The sequence below is a fragment of the Pan paniscus genome, chromosome 2 (assembly GCF_029289425.2).
Source record: "Pan paniscus chromosome 2, NHGRI_mPanPan1-v2.0_pri, whole genome shotgun sequence".
Classification (NCBI taxonomy): Eukaryota; Metazoa; Chordata; class Mammalia; order Primates; family Hominidae; genus Pan; species Pan paniscus.
Window position 1 is genome coordinate 182,952,778 of NC_085926.1, and position 14,522 is coordinate 182,967,299.

General features: G+C 41.4%; 1 protein-coding gene across 1 annotated transcript in view; it reads right to left on the bottom strand.

Moving 5' to 3' along the window:
- Positions 1–1,626: 1,626 nt before the first annotated feature.
- Positions 1,627–14,522, bottom strand: part of C2H3orf70 (chromosome 2 C3orf70 homolog) — a 75,757-nt gene continuing 62,861 nt past the window's right edge. The window contains exon 2 of the mRNA XM_034957846.4: positions 1,627–7,137. Within this exon, the coding sequence (XP_034813737.1) occupies positions 6,584–7,137 (554 nt within the window). The 3' untranslated portion in view covers positions 1,627–6,583. The remainder of the gene's footprint in view (positions 7,138–14,522) is intronic.

A 14,522-nucleotide genomic window follows, 5' to 3' on the forward strand; every position in this document is an offset into this window, starting at 1 on the left:
ATGAGCAGGTTTGGCCACGGCCTCAACTCACTTCCAGGCACAGATCCAGCAAAATCAGACTCCATGTGTACTCACCGTCCTAGGAGTTGACATCGTCAGAATAACTTACTGGGTCGTTTCTGATTGTAAAAGTAATTGTATCTTCATTTCAGAAAAGTAGAAAATGTAAAACAAACACTATTAATCTTGGCACATTCCTTTTGCCTTTTTATTTCCGTCAATTTCCTATATCTCCCTGATTCCTGAAGAATTCCATCTGACCTCTAACTGCCCCTTCCTGACCCTACCGCAGGGAGGCTGAGTCCCGAGATCCTTCTTACTCCCTTCATTCAGCACAGAACTGGGGTGGGACAGTAAGGGTTAAGGGCATTACCAATTCCCAGTGATTGAATTGTAATGAGGACGAGATGCTAAATTAAAGTTTATTGCAGAATAAAAGTGTGTGCAGTCAGCATTTGTAAGAGGCTACAATGAGATGCCTTCCTAGGACTTGGCAATACAATTAGGTAGAGAGTTAAAACAGTACAGTGCACACACAGATGAGATGCGCTGTCTGCAGGAATCACTTTAAAAGATCAGTTAGCTTTAGGAAAGGCAGAGCTAGTCTTGAATGCTAGTCAAGAGGTGATTAAACATGGAAGAAGCAATGGCCTCATCAGAGCGTAGAGATATTTGCAGAGACATGGTATGGGGTGCGGGGTGGGGCGGCACTGTATGGAGGACAGAGAAGGGGACAAAGAGGGAAGCCTGTCAGTGTTTCTCCTCCACTGTGTTGGGACCAGGTGCACTGAGGTAGATGAGGCACTAGTCTGTGGGAAGGTGTCTGCTGGGTTAGGGGGATGGAGTAATGCAGACAATGGGCCAAGAGTGCGGACTCTAGAGCCAAAGTGACCGGGTTCAAACCCTGACTGCCACTCATGTACAAGCTGTGCCACACTGGGTAAAGATGTGGACTTCTTGAGCTCTTTTCCTGATCTGTGAAATGGGGCTGCTGTAATCTCCCTCACAGGGTTGCTGTGGAGATTATGCATAGAAAGCTTAAGGTAGCCATTGAACTAAAATTAATATTAACAAGGATTTTATTACTGATAATGACTTTATTTAGCAGTTCCTAGGAAGGTTGTTCAATAGACTTCAACCCCTGAAGCTGTTCTTTTCTGAGTATGGACTTGCCGCGCTGAGGCCTGGCCCCCGAGTCTTGGTGACCAAGCGACCCCCCAGGCTCTGCCGGGCAGCAGCCTCCTTCAATGCCTGATCTTCAGTTAGAACTGCAGCCAACACTGCCCCACATGGCACGTGTAAGCCGAACAGAAAGGCTGTAACTGCGTGTGAAATAAATGCTATTTGGTGGTGGTGGTGGTGGGAGGGGTGTCAAGTTTTATTTGCTATAAACCCAATGTAGCCAGAGTTCTGGGAGTTATCATGAGTGGTGACTATGGGTAGATACTGCGGACAGTACAATTTATCTGCACCTCATGAGGTCTTGTAAAGGTTTAATGGGGTAATGGCCATACGCTATTTCCTAGCACGTAGGAAAGACCTGATATATAAATGTTTCACACTTTGCAAACGTGAGTTTTGGTTTTGGGGTTGGGTACACTCCAAAACAGCAGATTTGTTCTGGTATAAAAGAAAAAAAAATCACGTTTATTTTACAAGGCAGTTATTTTCTTAAAGTGTTACATATCAAGGAAAGTTGAGCTGTCTGTAGGAAAACAATATAATTTTAGGAAATTACAGAAGAGTCAACATTGTGCTTAAAACTTTAAAATAGTTTTTAAAAATAGCAGAGTAAGTGAATATTGCCAGGTATGAACAGCCTTAAAAAGTGAGGTGGACACAACGATATAGAAGCTCAATATTAAAGCCGCTAGTGATAAGTTGCTTTGAGAAGTGTTCAGGCTACTAAGAGAACACTGCTTCAACCTTAATCGAAAAAAGAATTCATAGCACTAACTGAAACATGGCCTTTTCCTAGAACAGCTAACTCTCAGTTACCTACAGTAATGAAAAAGAGCAGTGACAATTTTTAAATGGTGAGTAATTCCAAAATTAATGTCGAGAAGTGCCCTATTTCTGTGTTGATGTGAGAGACACTGATATCCGGGAACTTACAGCACTGACCACGCGCGTGGAACTCCCACTGGCTTCCCCCTTCTTCCCTCCTCCTCGGTGGGAGAGGACAAAATCGCACTACTGAAAAGCCTGAAATATAACGGCCTCCTCAGTTCTGGTTCACGCCTCCTCTGGAGAAGGGGACAGAAGAGAACACTGTTAAAACTTTGTTTTCCTCATGTAAAAAAGCCAGAACGTGACCATAAAATTTTGCAAACAAGATGTGGGAATATTAAGAGCTGACTGTAGAAATATTTTAACTTGTGCTTTTTCTCCTGCCCAGTAGTATCTGTACCACTAAACTTAGATCTATGGACAGCTTTATAAATTATCCAGGTGCACCTATTACCCAAGTCAAGAATTAAATTAGCATAAAAGGGGTTTGTTATCGGTCCCAAAATACTTGTGATGGTTCAAATAGACCAAGAAGTGGAGGATTAGAAGTAAAGCCGGCTGGGCGCGGTGGCTCACGCCTGTAATCCCAGCACTTTGGGAAGCCGAGGAGGGTGGATCACGAGGTCATGAGATCAAGACCATCCTGGCTAACACGGTGAAACCCCGTTTCTACTAAAAATACAAAAAATTAGCTGGGCGTGGTGGTGGGCGCCTGTAGTCCCAGCTACTCGGCAGGCTGAGGCAGGAGAATGGCATGAACCTGGGAGGCAGAGCTGGCAGTGAGCCGAGATCGTGCCACTGCACTCCAGCCTGGGCGAAGGAGCGAGACTCTGTCTCAAAAAAAAAAAAAAAAAAAAAAAAAAAAAAAGTAAAGCCACCACTCCCAAGATAGAATCAAATCCAAACAGTATTTCAGGAAAGCAACTACGTTGTTTTGTTCTGCTCTTGGTGCTTTTGTTTTTGTTTTATTTTGTATTATATGACCTTGAATTACAAGTCTTCCCCTCCCAGGAAAGGACTGTTCTTCAGGGCTGTTCTTAGATTCTTATTTCATATCTTAAAAATGACATAGTAAAAAAGACCTAGATGTGATAGTAAACCCTTATTTTTTAATATACCAAACAGTTGTAACCACAAAAGCACTGTAATCATCATTTCTTGGAAAAGTTATAAGCATATTTGAAACTTGAAACTTCTAAAATCTTGGCTAGAGAAGAAAACTAAATTCTACATTTAGTGGAATTAAGCTTCTACCTAATAGCTTTTATACCAACTTTCCAAAAGTAGGAGTGGTACCAGGTTTCCATGTAAACCCAAGAAAGCAGTTTATCCATCCGCACAGCCCAACCCTTGCTCCAATGAGCATATTACTGGGTCCGAAGTATACAGCTTTCATATCTGTCAGTCAGTGTGCAAGTGTTAACCACTTCATGTGACTGAGTTGAATGTTATAGTGCATGTTGCAGTCTAAACATTTTCTAAAGTGCCTATAAGTATACAAATTAGCAACATAGTATCAGCGTTACAGAGAATTCCTTCATATAATATAGAACAGGCCTAGAATTTAAAGTGAAACTACAATCTGTTTCAGTTGGTTTTGGAATGCAAGCATAAAGAAACAATTCCAGTTCAATAACATATTTCAGAGTATTATCAACAGTGCTAGGACAAAAATAAATCTTGTGCTTATTTAGAAAAGGTCATTTTGAGATCCAGGAGTGTCTGATACTTAGAATCCAATGGAATGTCTCTAATTCTATATAGTAGATAGTAGTAAGTGAAGCTTAGTGAGTTTTTAATTATAAAGAGATTGTGCAAATACATAAGGTGATTATCAACTATTATTAAATCCAAAAATTCCATTAAAATTGTGTCTAATCAGAATGGCAGTTCAGGAGTCTAAAAAAACAGGAACCTAGACAGAAGTCTTAGATGGTACTGAGAGACGGCCCAAGCCTGCCACTGAGCCAGCTGCAGAAATGTGGCCCCGTGACCACGTATATCCATGGCTTTAGAAATCTGGTTGACTCCATTGGTTTAGTGGTGGGAATGTGGGCCTGTGCAGAACGTTGACAGGAATGGTGTAGAGGAGAAAGCCCCTTTATACGCCCATCTGGAGAACGGGCTCACCCACAGGGTAAATCTAGACAGGGCCCTGGTGTTGCTGTTACAAACCTGAGTGCGTGACGCATGACTGCACTGCTGTGGCCTGACACACGGCTTGCAGGCATTTGGCTTCCACACCTGCCTTCAGTGAGCCATTCATGCACGGGAGGCACCGAGAACCTCGGGCAGGGCTCATCAGATGTCCCTGTGCCACCTGGGCCATGCCCTGGCAGGGGGAAGCTCCTCATGCTCACACCTGCCTCCACCTGCCCTCTCCTGGGCCTTTCCTAGAGCTCCTCTGACCCCCTTCTTGGTTTGTCTTGTTGAATCTTTAAATTTCAGTAAGTGGAGACTTTATGCTGCATTCTCATTTAGCATAGAAAGTTTTAACTCATACTGTTTGCAAAGGAAAATGTATACTCTGCCTTCTAAACCGTATAGATGTCTTGGCCACCTAAACCTAAAAAAAATTTCTATCTAGTAAACGACTTAAATTATACATACAACTGGGAAAGCAGATTCTTCCTTGAGTAGTTTGTGAATGATGCCAAATGGAGGCTTCAGGGGAGAACACAACTTTTTCTTACAAATCCGGCCGGGCGTGGTGGCTCATGCTTGTAATCCCAGCACTTGGGGAGGCCGAGGTGAGTGGATCACAAGGTCAGATCGAGACCATCCTGGCTAACATGGTGAAAGCCCGTCTCTACTAAAAATACAAAAAATCAGCCAGGTGTGGTGGCACGTGCCCGTAGTCCCAGCTACTCAGGAGGCTGAGGCAGGAGAATCGCTTGACCCCAGGAGGCAGAGGTTGTAGAGAGCCAAGATCACACCGCTGCACTCCAGCCTGGGCAGCAAGAGGGAAACTCCATCTCAAAAAAAAAAAAAATTAATGTGACATAGAGATGTACCATAATGATGCCAGAGCACAAGGGAATCTCAGAGCACAATGGCCTGAGAGCACGCTTCTGGATAGTTAGGATGGACGTACTGTTCTGTCTCCAACTCTGATGTTCTCATTAGGCCATACTTAAAATTTCCAGGATTTGAAACTATGCCTCATGGATAGAAGGTTTGGAGAAATAGCAGTTAACTGACTCACAAGAATACCTGGTATAAATGGAGAGTAGAAATAGAATTCTGAAGAGAGCTAAATAAGAAAGAATTAGTCACTATTTTGTGCATGTGAGGGGAGAGAACACATACAACAGACAGACAGTGTGGGAAAGTGAATGGCTATTACGCTGAATATTTTCTCCTGACTTAGCAGCAAACTATTTCAACTGCTTTTACAGCTGCATAAAAATCCATGCATCACACTGAATTCTAATCCATTCCTCACTTAAGCCATACGAATGCTTCATACAACCAAATGAAGCAGAATTAATCAAACCTATTAGATTCAGTCCTAATCCCTAAAGGGCTTCTGTCTTTAGCATTTCCATGCTAACTAAAACTATTAATTTATGTTTTTTCCTTAAGATGTCAGATGTGGCTGCCTCCTAAATATGATACCTATATAACTTCCTAAGAGTTTTTCCCAGACTTGAAGAACAATTAAAAGCAGAGAAATGTTGGGGAACCCACCAAGAAGCCAGCTCAAATGCTGAAACACATTCCCCAGCTAGCCCCAGCCAAGTAAACCTCATCCTTCCCCTGGGTTCCCAGAGCTTTCTGGGTGTCATGAGTTGAATGTGTCATATATAGGACTGTGGGCCCCTTCATGGTGGGAATCAGGTCTTATTCATGCTGTGTCCCCACAGCACCCTGCAGGGGACAGGTGCTCAGCTAAGGCTGGATTGAGCATGAGACAGATGAGGTCATCTCTTCTCATGTGAATGTTTAGCTCAGCCCCAGTCACGGAGCCTTGTACAGACACTGGCCACAAACCATGGGCTGAGCTGGCCTCCAGTGACCTCCCAGAAGTAAGCCAAGGCAGCTCTGATCCAGACCCAGTGCAGGTGCGGGGAGAAGGGGAAGGGAAGAAACGGCATCTACCAGTGCACACTCAGTAGGGAGTGCTGCTTGCACAGGACAAGCAGGACAGGACGGGAGTGCCTGTGAACATGCCAAAGGGAATGGCAAAAGTCTCTCTGTGAAGGACTGGCTACCGAGAAAACACCGGCTCCTTCCCTTTCGGTACCTCCTCAATCTGATCCAAGATTCTCTGTGACCATCACTTCACCGACTTCAAATCTCCCAGTGAAATTAAGGCTGGGTCACAATTCATGACACCAGATGCTACATAGAAAGTAAGTCGAGATACAAAAGAAAACCGTTTATAATAAAAAGAATGTCTTAGTTGTAAGACGGAGAGAAGCTAATCAGCATACCACTGAACTGCTACGGTTGTTGGTTGGAGCGGGGCGGGGTGGGTAGAAAATATCAACAGCATTGGAAAAAAGGATCCACCAGACAAAGGTACAAAAGCTCGGTGTGGGTCCGAGGCTGCGGCTTCCTGTCTGGGCTCTCACACGGTCGTTTCTATCGTTTCAATCACTTCCAGGTCAGACTGCGAGGGGGAGAGAAGGGTGCACTCATCCGGTTCCCAGCTGCTCTCTGGACTGTAATCTTCCTCTGAACTCAGTTCTGCTCCTTCTGTGTCCTCGTCACACGATTCCACATAGTGAGCCCCGATCGCATTGATCCCAGAGTCCTCAGAACTTGAGGGAGAAGAGCAGTGATCTATTTTTGGTGTATTGCTCTCTTTTGAAATTAAGGCATCGTGTGCAGAGACCTCCTCAGGGCTCATTCTGTGGGAATGTGGCGCCGGCTGCTTCTGCACATAACACATCTTCCCATTAATACATTTAACCTGATAGTTGTCAATAAAGAGGTCTGAAATCATACAGTACCTCGGTGAGTCAGGGGGAAGGGGAGGCTGGAAGACAGATGCAAATTTCAAAAAGTGTTCAGTGAGCGAGACTGAGATCTGAATGGTGTTTGTGGGTTCCCGAGGCCTGGCAGGAATCTCAGTACTTGGAAGCTGTTCCACAGGGGTCATAGGCTGATACATGTATTTGCCTGTGAAGACACAAAAAGACACTTGAAATCTATGAGTATTACACAAACTATATTAACATGGCCATAGTGGTTTCTGAGGACTCAATGTCTTTAAAAATATTTCAGTAACACCTCAAAAGAAACTAGTAATAAAATCATTCAACACTGGTATAGTCAATTAAAAAGTCAGCATGGTATATAATAATTTTCATCTAAAAGACTCAATCTACTTTCTAAATCTCAGTTTATATTTGTGTCTTTCTGATATCTCTGAAGTAGGTGGATAGACACTATAATCCTTACTTTACAGACAACTTTAAGTAATTTACTCATTATACTAGAACAAAAAAGGTCCACAATATAGCATGGTAAAAAATACAAGTTGTACAGCCGGGCGCAGTGATTCATGCCTGTAATGTGCAGATCACTTTAGGTCAGGAGTTCCAGACTAGCCTGGCCAACGTGGCAAAACCCTGTCTCTACTAAAAACGCAAAACTTAGCTGGGCATGGTGGCACACGCCTGTAATCCCAGTTACTCGGGAGTCTGAGGCACGAGAATCCCTTGATCCAGAAGCGGAGGTTGCAGTGAGCCGAGATTGTGCCACTGCACTCCAGCCTGGGCGACAGAGTGAGACCCTGTCTCAAAAAAAAAAAAAAAAAACAAGTTGTAAAACAGTATAATGTACTGTAAAATTATAATTCCATGTTTATCTCTAATAATGTTTGTGTTAATGTATATATTTTTCCAGTTTTTAAATGTATGTAAGTTTATCATCAGAATTATGGGAGATTTTCACTTTCCAGGTGTCTATGTTCTAATTATAATATACATACACCTATATATTTATTTAATAGGTAGTGGCCCACTGGATTGTCCCAGCCACCCTCAATGACTGGGGTAAAGTTTAGGGTGGGAAATGGTTTCTCTGAGGACCAAAGCTCATCAGTGGCCTAATCAGGAGGTGTCTCCCCCGCACCCCTCCCCGACACCAATTCCACTGGCACTAAGCAACCTAAGCCAAGCAGAAGCAAAGGGCAAACGCACAGAGGGATGCAGAGGACACCCTGCTGGGTGTTTCTAGGAAGCCCACAAGCTTATCTCCAAGCCTTGCTCTCTGCTCTGAGCCCTCAACTGTTTCCCACATAGTTGACATGGAAGTAAAACCTAAATGGATTTGGTCCTCATCCCATTTTTCATTCAACATCTAGCAAAGCCTCCCATATGCTAAGGAAATGGGGTTGAAAATATCCAATCTGTAAGTCTAAAGTGATTTCAAAACAAAAAGCTAAAGCAGGGATGGGGGGTTCCTAAAAATCCCAGAGACAAGTAGCCACAATCGTGGGCATCATTTTGAATTTTTCCTAATTTAGCCAATTTATTGGTTCATGTTGTATCTTCTGCACATTGTTGACAGGGCTTTTAACCTTAGCACTACCTGCATTTTGGACCAGATAATTCTTCGTTGTGGTGGGGAGGTGTGCTATCCTAGGCAGCATCCTCGGCCTCTCCCCACTAGATGCCAGTAGCAGCTCCTTCCCAAATGAGACAAATTCCCCAACGGGTGAAATCACCCTGATTAAGAACCAGTGATTTATGGTATCTTCATGAGCATCTTTTTGCAGGCGAATTACTCATGTGTATGGTACTTGCTCCTGTTTATTTCTTTGTCAGACTGGAAATCCTAGGACAGGAATCACATTTGTAAGGAAAACTAGCTTAGGTTTTATAATGTTAATGATGCCACAGGAGAGTAGCAATTTCAGATTAGAAATGAAGTAGTAAAGAGGCCACAAATCATGCAACATCAGTAATCTCTTAAGATCAATCAAGCCTGCTTATATTTTTTGTTTTTTAACTCCTGCACAAAAAAGCCACTCAGGTACCACAATTTCTTTATAACCAAATTACTCTAAAAAGACCTTCATTTTCACCCTGGGGTACCATATGAAAAAAGTACATTTAAAGTCGTTAAGCCTCTGGGTTCCCAGGGTGCTTCCAAGCCTGGACGTACCTCATGCAAACCCCACAGTCTGATAAAAACGCATTGAGAAGAACCCAGTCACACCTGCCTGGGGAAACTATGTTTAAAATATACCAGGCGTCTTCATTTCTCCAGCTCTTTAAAAGGTAATTACTACTTGTCAGGCAGAGTTAAAATCAGGTCAGATGTAAGAGGTGGTATGGTAGGACCTCTGACCCTAAGCACTGTGGCCACTATTGGCTGAAGGGCTAAAGAAGGCTGACCTTTAAGCCTCCCTCCAGATCCTCCAGCCCCAGGATGAGAGCAATGTATGCTTGGGCACGGGATAGAGAACGGACTTAGAGAACCTGGGGAACTACTCTTCTGTCCACAGAGTGGTAAATAAAACGCGGAATGAAGGTTTCGTCTTTTTCATTCTTGGCTGGTAGTTACTGAGCTCAGGAGGCTGTGGAAGGCAGGCAGTCAAGATGTGCTTGTTGTATATGCTGATTAGGTTCATCCTGCCCTAAGTAACCTGTGGTTTAGTTATCCACTTGTCACGGCCACAGGAGGATCCTCGTAGCTGATTCATGCCTTCCAGAACCATCCTCAGATCCAGAGGGAACAAGGCTTTATTTGTCCAAAGATAGAGGGAAAAGGTGAAGCCCGGCTTTGGGACTTTCCTCACTCCATCTCTTTTTTTTCCTTCCCCTCCTTTATACTTCTTCATAATTTCTTTGCTTTCTTTCCTCTTGGTTCTACTCTTTCTCTGGTCCCCACTCATCCAAAGCTCTGTTTTTCTTTCTTGAAAGTGTAGTGCTGTGGACTGAATGTTTGTATCCCCACGAACTTCATGTTGAAACCCTAATCCCCAGTGTGATGGTATTTGGGGGTGAGGCCTTGGAGGAGTACTTAGATTTAGATGAGGTTTAGAAGGTGGAGCCTCTCATCATTGGTTTAGTGCCCTATGAGAAGAGGAAGAGACCAGATCCCTTTCTCCTCTATGTGAGGGTACAGCATCTGCAAACCAGGATGAGCGTCCTCATCAGACACTGACTCTGCCTCACTCTTAGAATTCTCAGCTTCTAGACTGTGAGAAATACACGTTTGTTGTTTAAGCCACCCAGTCTGTGGTATTTTATTATAGCAGCCCAAACTGACCAGGACATGTAGTAAAAGAGAAATGCAGCTGGGTGAGGAAGATGTGAACCAGATTCCACTTCTTTCTACAAGGTACATCTATTAAATGTGTTTACTCAGAGCGAGGGTGAGAGCCTATTTTCTGGTGATATGGGGATGCAAAGAAAGAGAGGAGGAAAATAGTAAAGATGGCCACATAAAAAACAACCTTTAGTAATCACCTTTGAAATATCAATCATTACATAATACTATATTGTTTATAAACACAGAAATAATTAAACTCAAAGATATAGTTTTATAGGGCTGTGAAGGGTTAGTGCTTTGCTCCAGTCCCTGATAACTTACATCCCTGGGGTATCCTAGGCCGAGAATCCATGTTCACATAGCTCCGAGGCACTGCAAGATCCTGAATTATCAGAGAGATTCAATTATGTTTACTATGAGAATAAAATGAACACACTTCTTCAACAGCAAGGATTGAAACGGGTTTCTGGTGATTTAGCCAAGAAATTCAATAACCACTATATTCTCTGAACAATCTTAATTAAGGGTTTACTGTGTTAAAGAATAAATGGATGAGAACTTTTAAAACCTAAAGCTCTAAAAGGAAAAGATACTCAGAGTGAGGGCTTAGAGAAAAAGAGAGCAAAAGGAGCATCAGTTTGATCCAGCAATTCCACTTTTGGGTACACACCCAAAAGAATGGAAAGCAGAGTCTCAGGGATATTTGAATATCCATGTTCACAGCAGCATCACTGGCAATATGCAAAAGCTGGAAGCAACACAAGTGTCCATGATGGATGAACAGATAAACAAGAGGTCATATACACGTAAAATATATTAGCCTTTAAAAGGAAGGAAATCCTGACCCATGCTACAACTAGATGAACCTTGAGGACACTATGCTAAGGGAAATAAGCCCGTCACAGTAAGACAAATACTCTGATTCCACTTGCTTGATGTATCTAAAGTAGTCAACTCATAGAAACTGAAAGCAAGAGTGGCGTTTGCCAGGGACTGGGCATACAGGGGATGGGGAGTTGTTGTTTAATGGGTAGAGTTTGAGTTTTACAAGATGAAAAAAGATGTGGAAATGGATGGTAGTGATGGTTGCACAATATAAATGGACTTAACACCACTGAACTGTACACTTAAAAATGGTTAAGATGGTAATTATGTATATTTTACCAAAATTTACCAAGAAAATGAGTGGCCTGAGGTAAACTGCACGCATAGTTCAGTTCTTTGACTTTATGTATTTTAAATTAGTTTTATACTTTTTTTTTTTTTTGAGATGGAGTCTCTCTCTGCTGCGCAGGCTGGAGGGCAATAGCACGATCTTGGCTCACCGCAACCTCCGCCTCCTGGGTTCATGTGATTCTCCTGCCTCAGCCTCCCGAGTAGCTGGGATTACAGGCATGCGCCACCATGCCCAGCTAATCTTGTATTTTTGGTAGGGACGGAGTTTCTTCACGTTAGTCAGGCTGGTCTCAAACTCCCGACCTCAGGTGATCCACCTGCCTCGGCCTCCCAAAGTGCTGGGATTACAGGTGTGAGCCACTGTGCCCGACTATACTTTTAAATTAGTATAGTTCACTGTATTAACAGACTACAGGGAAAAAACCCATATGATCTGGAATATTTAAAGAATTCTTGCCACTCCATAATGAGAAAACAACCCAATTTTCTTAAAAAGGGGTGTGGCTACATAAGAGTAAGACTGAGGTATCTTTACAGTGATGGAAATGTTCTGTATCTTGCCTGTATTCATGTCAACACCTTGGTTGTGACACTGTACTACTGTTTTGCAACTTAATTGCCATTGGGGGGAACTAGGCAAAGGGCACATGACGGCTCTGTATTTCTTAAAATTTTATATAAATCTATGATTTTTTTTCAAAATGTATAATCTAAAACAACAGGGAAATAATCACCATAGATGTGATGACATACCCTTTTTTGGTGTATTGTATTAGGAGGCACATGCTGTTGATACACTTCGTTACAGGTGATGTTTATTAACTTTGTGGTGCCTGTCTAGGTTTCTCCTTTATAAAGTTACTATTTTTCTCTTTGTAAGATATTTTAGGACTGTGCAAATATCCTGTTTCTCACCATACTTTCACCAATTTTAGCATGGATAGGTGGCTCTTGTCTGCAACAAATATTACTGTGGTGTTTGCCAAACTGATTTTTTTTAAACCACACACCATGATTCTTCAGATTTTCTATTTACGTCACTCCTTCTAGATTTATTAATTGGAATTCTATGTGTGAAATTGAAGATACTGAGATGAAATCACATCTTGTCAGACCCAAACAAACTAAAGCCAGCAGAGCCTGAAGAGGGGAGGGTTTGTGCTACGTCTGAGATAAAGACTTGTCTCAAGGACTTTCTAAAATAACTCTAAGAGATTCTTACTTTAGGACTGCAGCAATTCAGATAAGATGCCCTCGAAAGAACACCTGCCCAGTAACGGCATCTCCACTGATAAACTGAGGCCAACTTGCATTATAATTCCCAAATAAATTCAACATATTTGGAGACTTTTTTCCTGATTTTTTTTTCTTGGTTGACACAAGCACCAAAAGCTGCTCCTTCTCCCTCATTTATTTATTTATTTATTCAATTATTTATATAAGCATGGACCCACAGGTATTTATTCTGTGTATTGCTACCTGTTACTATCATTTATTTTGTTACTTATATTGTTCCAGATTTAGCTCTTGGGACCTGTGTCCTTTCAACTATTCCCATCCTTGACCGAAGACTTCTTTACTTTCTGGCAGTAGAAGACATTACTCGTTTATTTGTACTTTACCTGCAGCCATTTCTCCAAGGAGCCCTAGTTCCTTTTATTAAGAACTTACACACATTCTTCAGATTGTTGTTAAAATACTCCTGTGAAGTGGAATCTTAGTTTGCTAATGACTCATTCAAATCACTCTCAGAGCTCATCCATAGGAAAGTGAAGATAATACCTTATTATAGTATCCAGTACCCATTTTAAAAATAATATAAAAATATCACAAACTCATTAATTTATCTTTAATCTTTTTAAAGGGAGCTGAAATCACTTTTTCAATAATGAAAGTGATCATACAACATGACTAACACAAAAACCAACTGTGACCAGAAAATGAAAAATAAAATTTTTTGAGGGTGGAGGTACATGAATCAATACTGTCAGCTGTTTTTCAAAGGCCAATCAAACCACAAATAAGTAACTTCCACTATTAAAGTTTTGATTCATAATATTTATGATGTTTTTCCTTCTTTGCTGTTTGGCAATAATATGCCTTTTCACAATGCCTCAATGAAACACTAACAAAGATTTATATTCTCATCCTGGCTCTTTGGTTGAAAAAAGAAACAGAGTTATTACATTCTCAAACTCTTATAACAAGATAGGAGTCAATTCTTAGACTCAGCCTTGAGACACCCTGTATTCTTTCCTTAGGAAGATACCCATTACTTAATAAGGTTTAGATCATGCTCTATTAGTTACCCTGTCATTCTCTGCCCTTAACTTCAGCTAACATTGCAATTTGCAGCACTCTATAATTACATAGCAGATATAATTCCTTGAAGATGTTTCTTTCTCTTGGTTGTAGAGCACAAAGGGAATGAAAAAGAAAAAATAAACCCAAACAAATATAGAAAATAAAATAAATGTATAAGCCCTGCTAAGCTACTGTGTGTACCTTGCTCAACTATTTGATCAGTTGTACGCTTTGATTCTTAAAAAGATCCTTTGGGGGGAAAATGAGCTTTTTGCTTTTGCAGATAGTTTTATGGTTGTTAAATGTGTGTCCTCCTTGACACAAGAAGTATACTGCTCTCAGGGAATGCAAAGTAATTTAAATATTTGTGCAAGCAAAATATAATTAGAAAGGTAAATCTACTGAAAAAAATGAGTGGCCTGAGGTAAATTGCATGCACAGTTCAGTTCTTTGACTTTATATTTTGAATTATAATTATGTTTATTTTATTCCCAAGGGCATTCATTATTTTGAAAGTAATGTTAAATATTCTAATTTAGAAATTTCTGGAAGGTTCATTTTTCACTGAATAGCATATCACAAACCAAAAGCAAATGAACTTAGTATTTATTATAGCCAATATTTTTTGTGGCCTGGCCCTTCATTCTGCCCCACTGGCAGTCAATACACCAATATTTTTGTACTTTGAGCTGTGAGGACTCTAAAGTTTGCATATTTCCCAACCAGTTGAAATTCTCAATCAGAAATATATGCAAGATCCTAGTTTCTTCATTTTAAAATTGCATGTATAACTTCTTTAG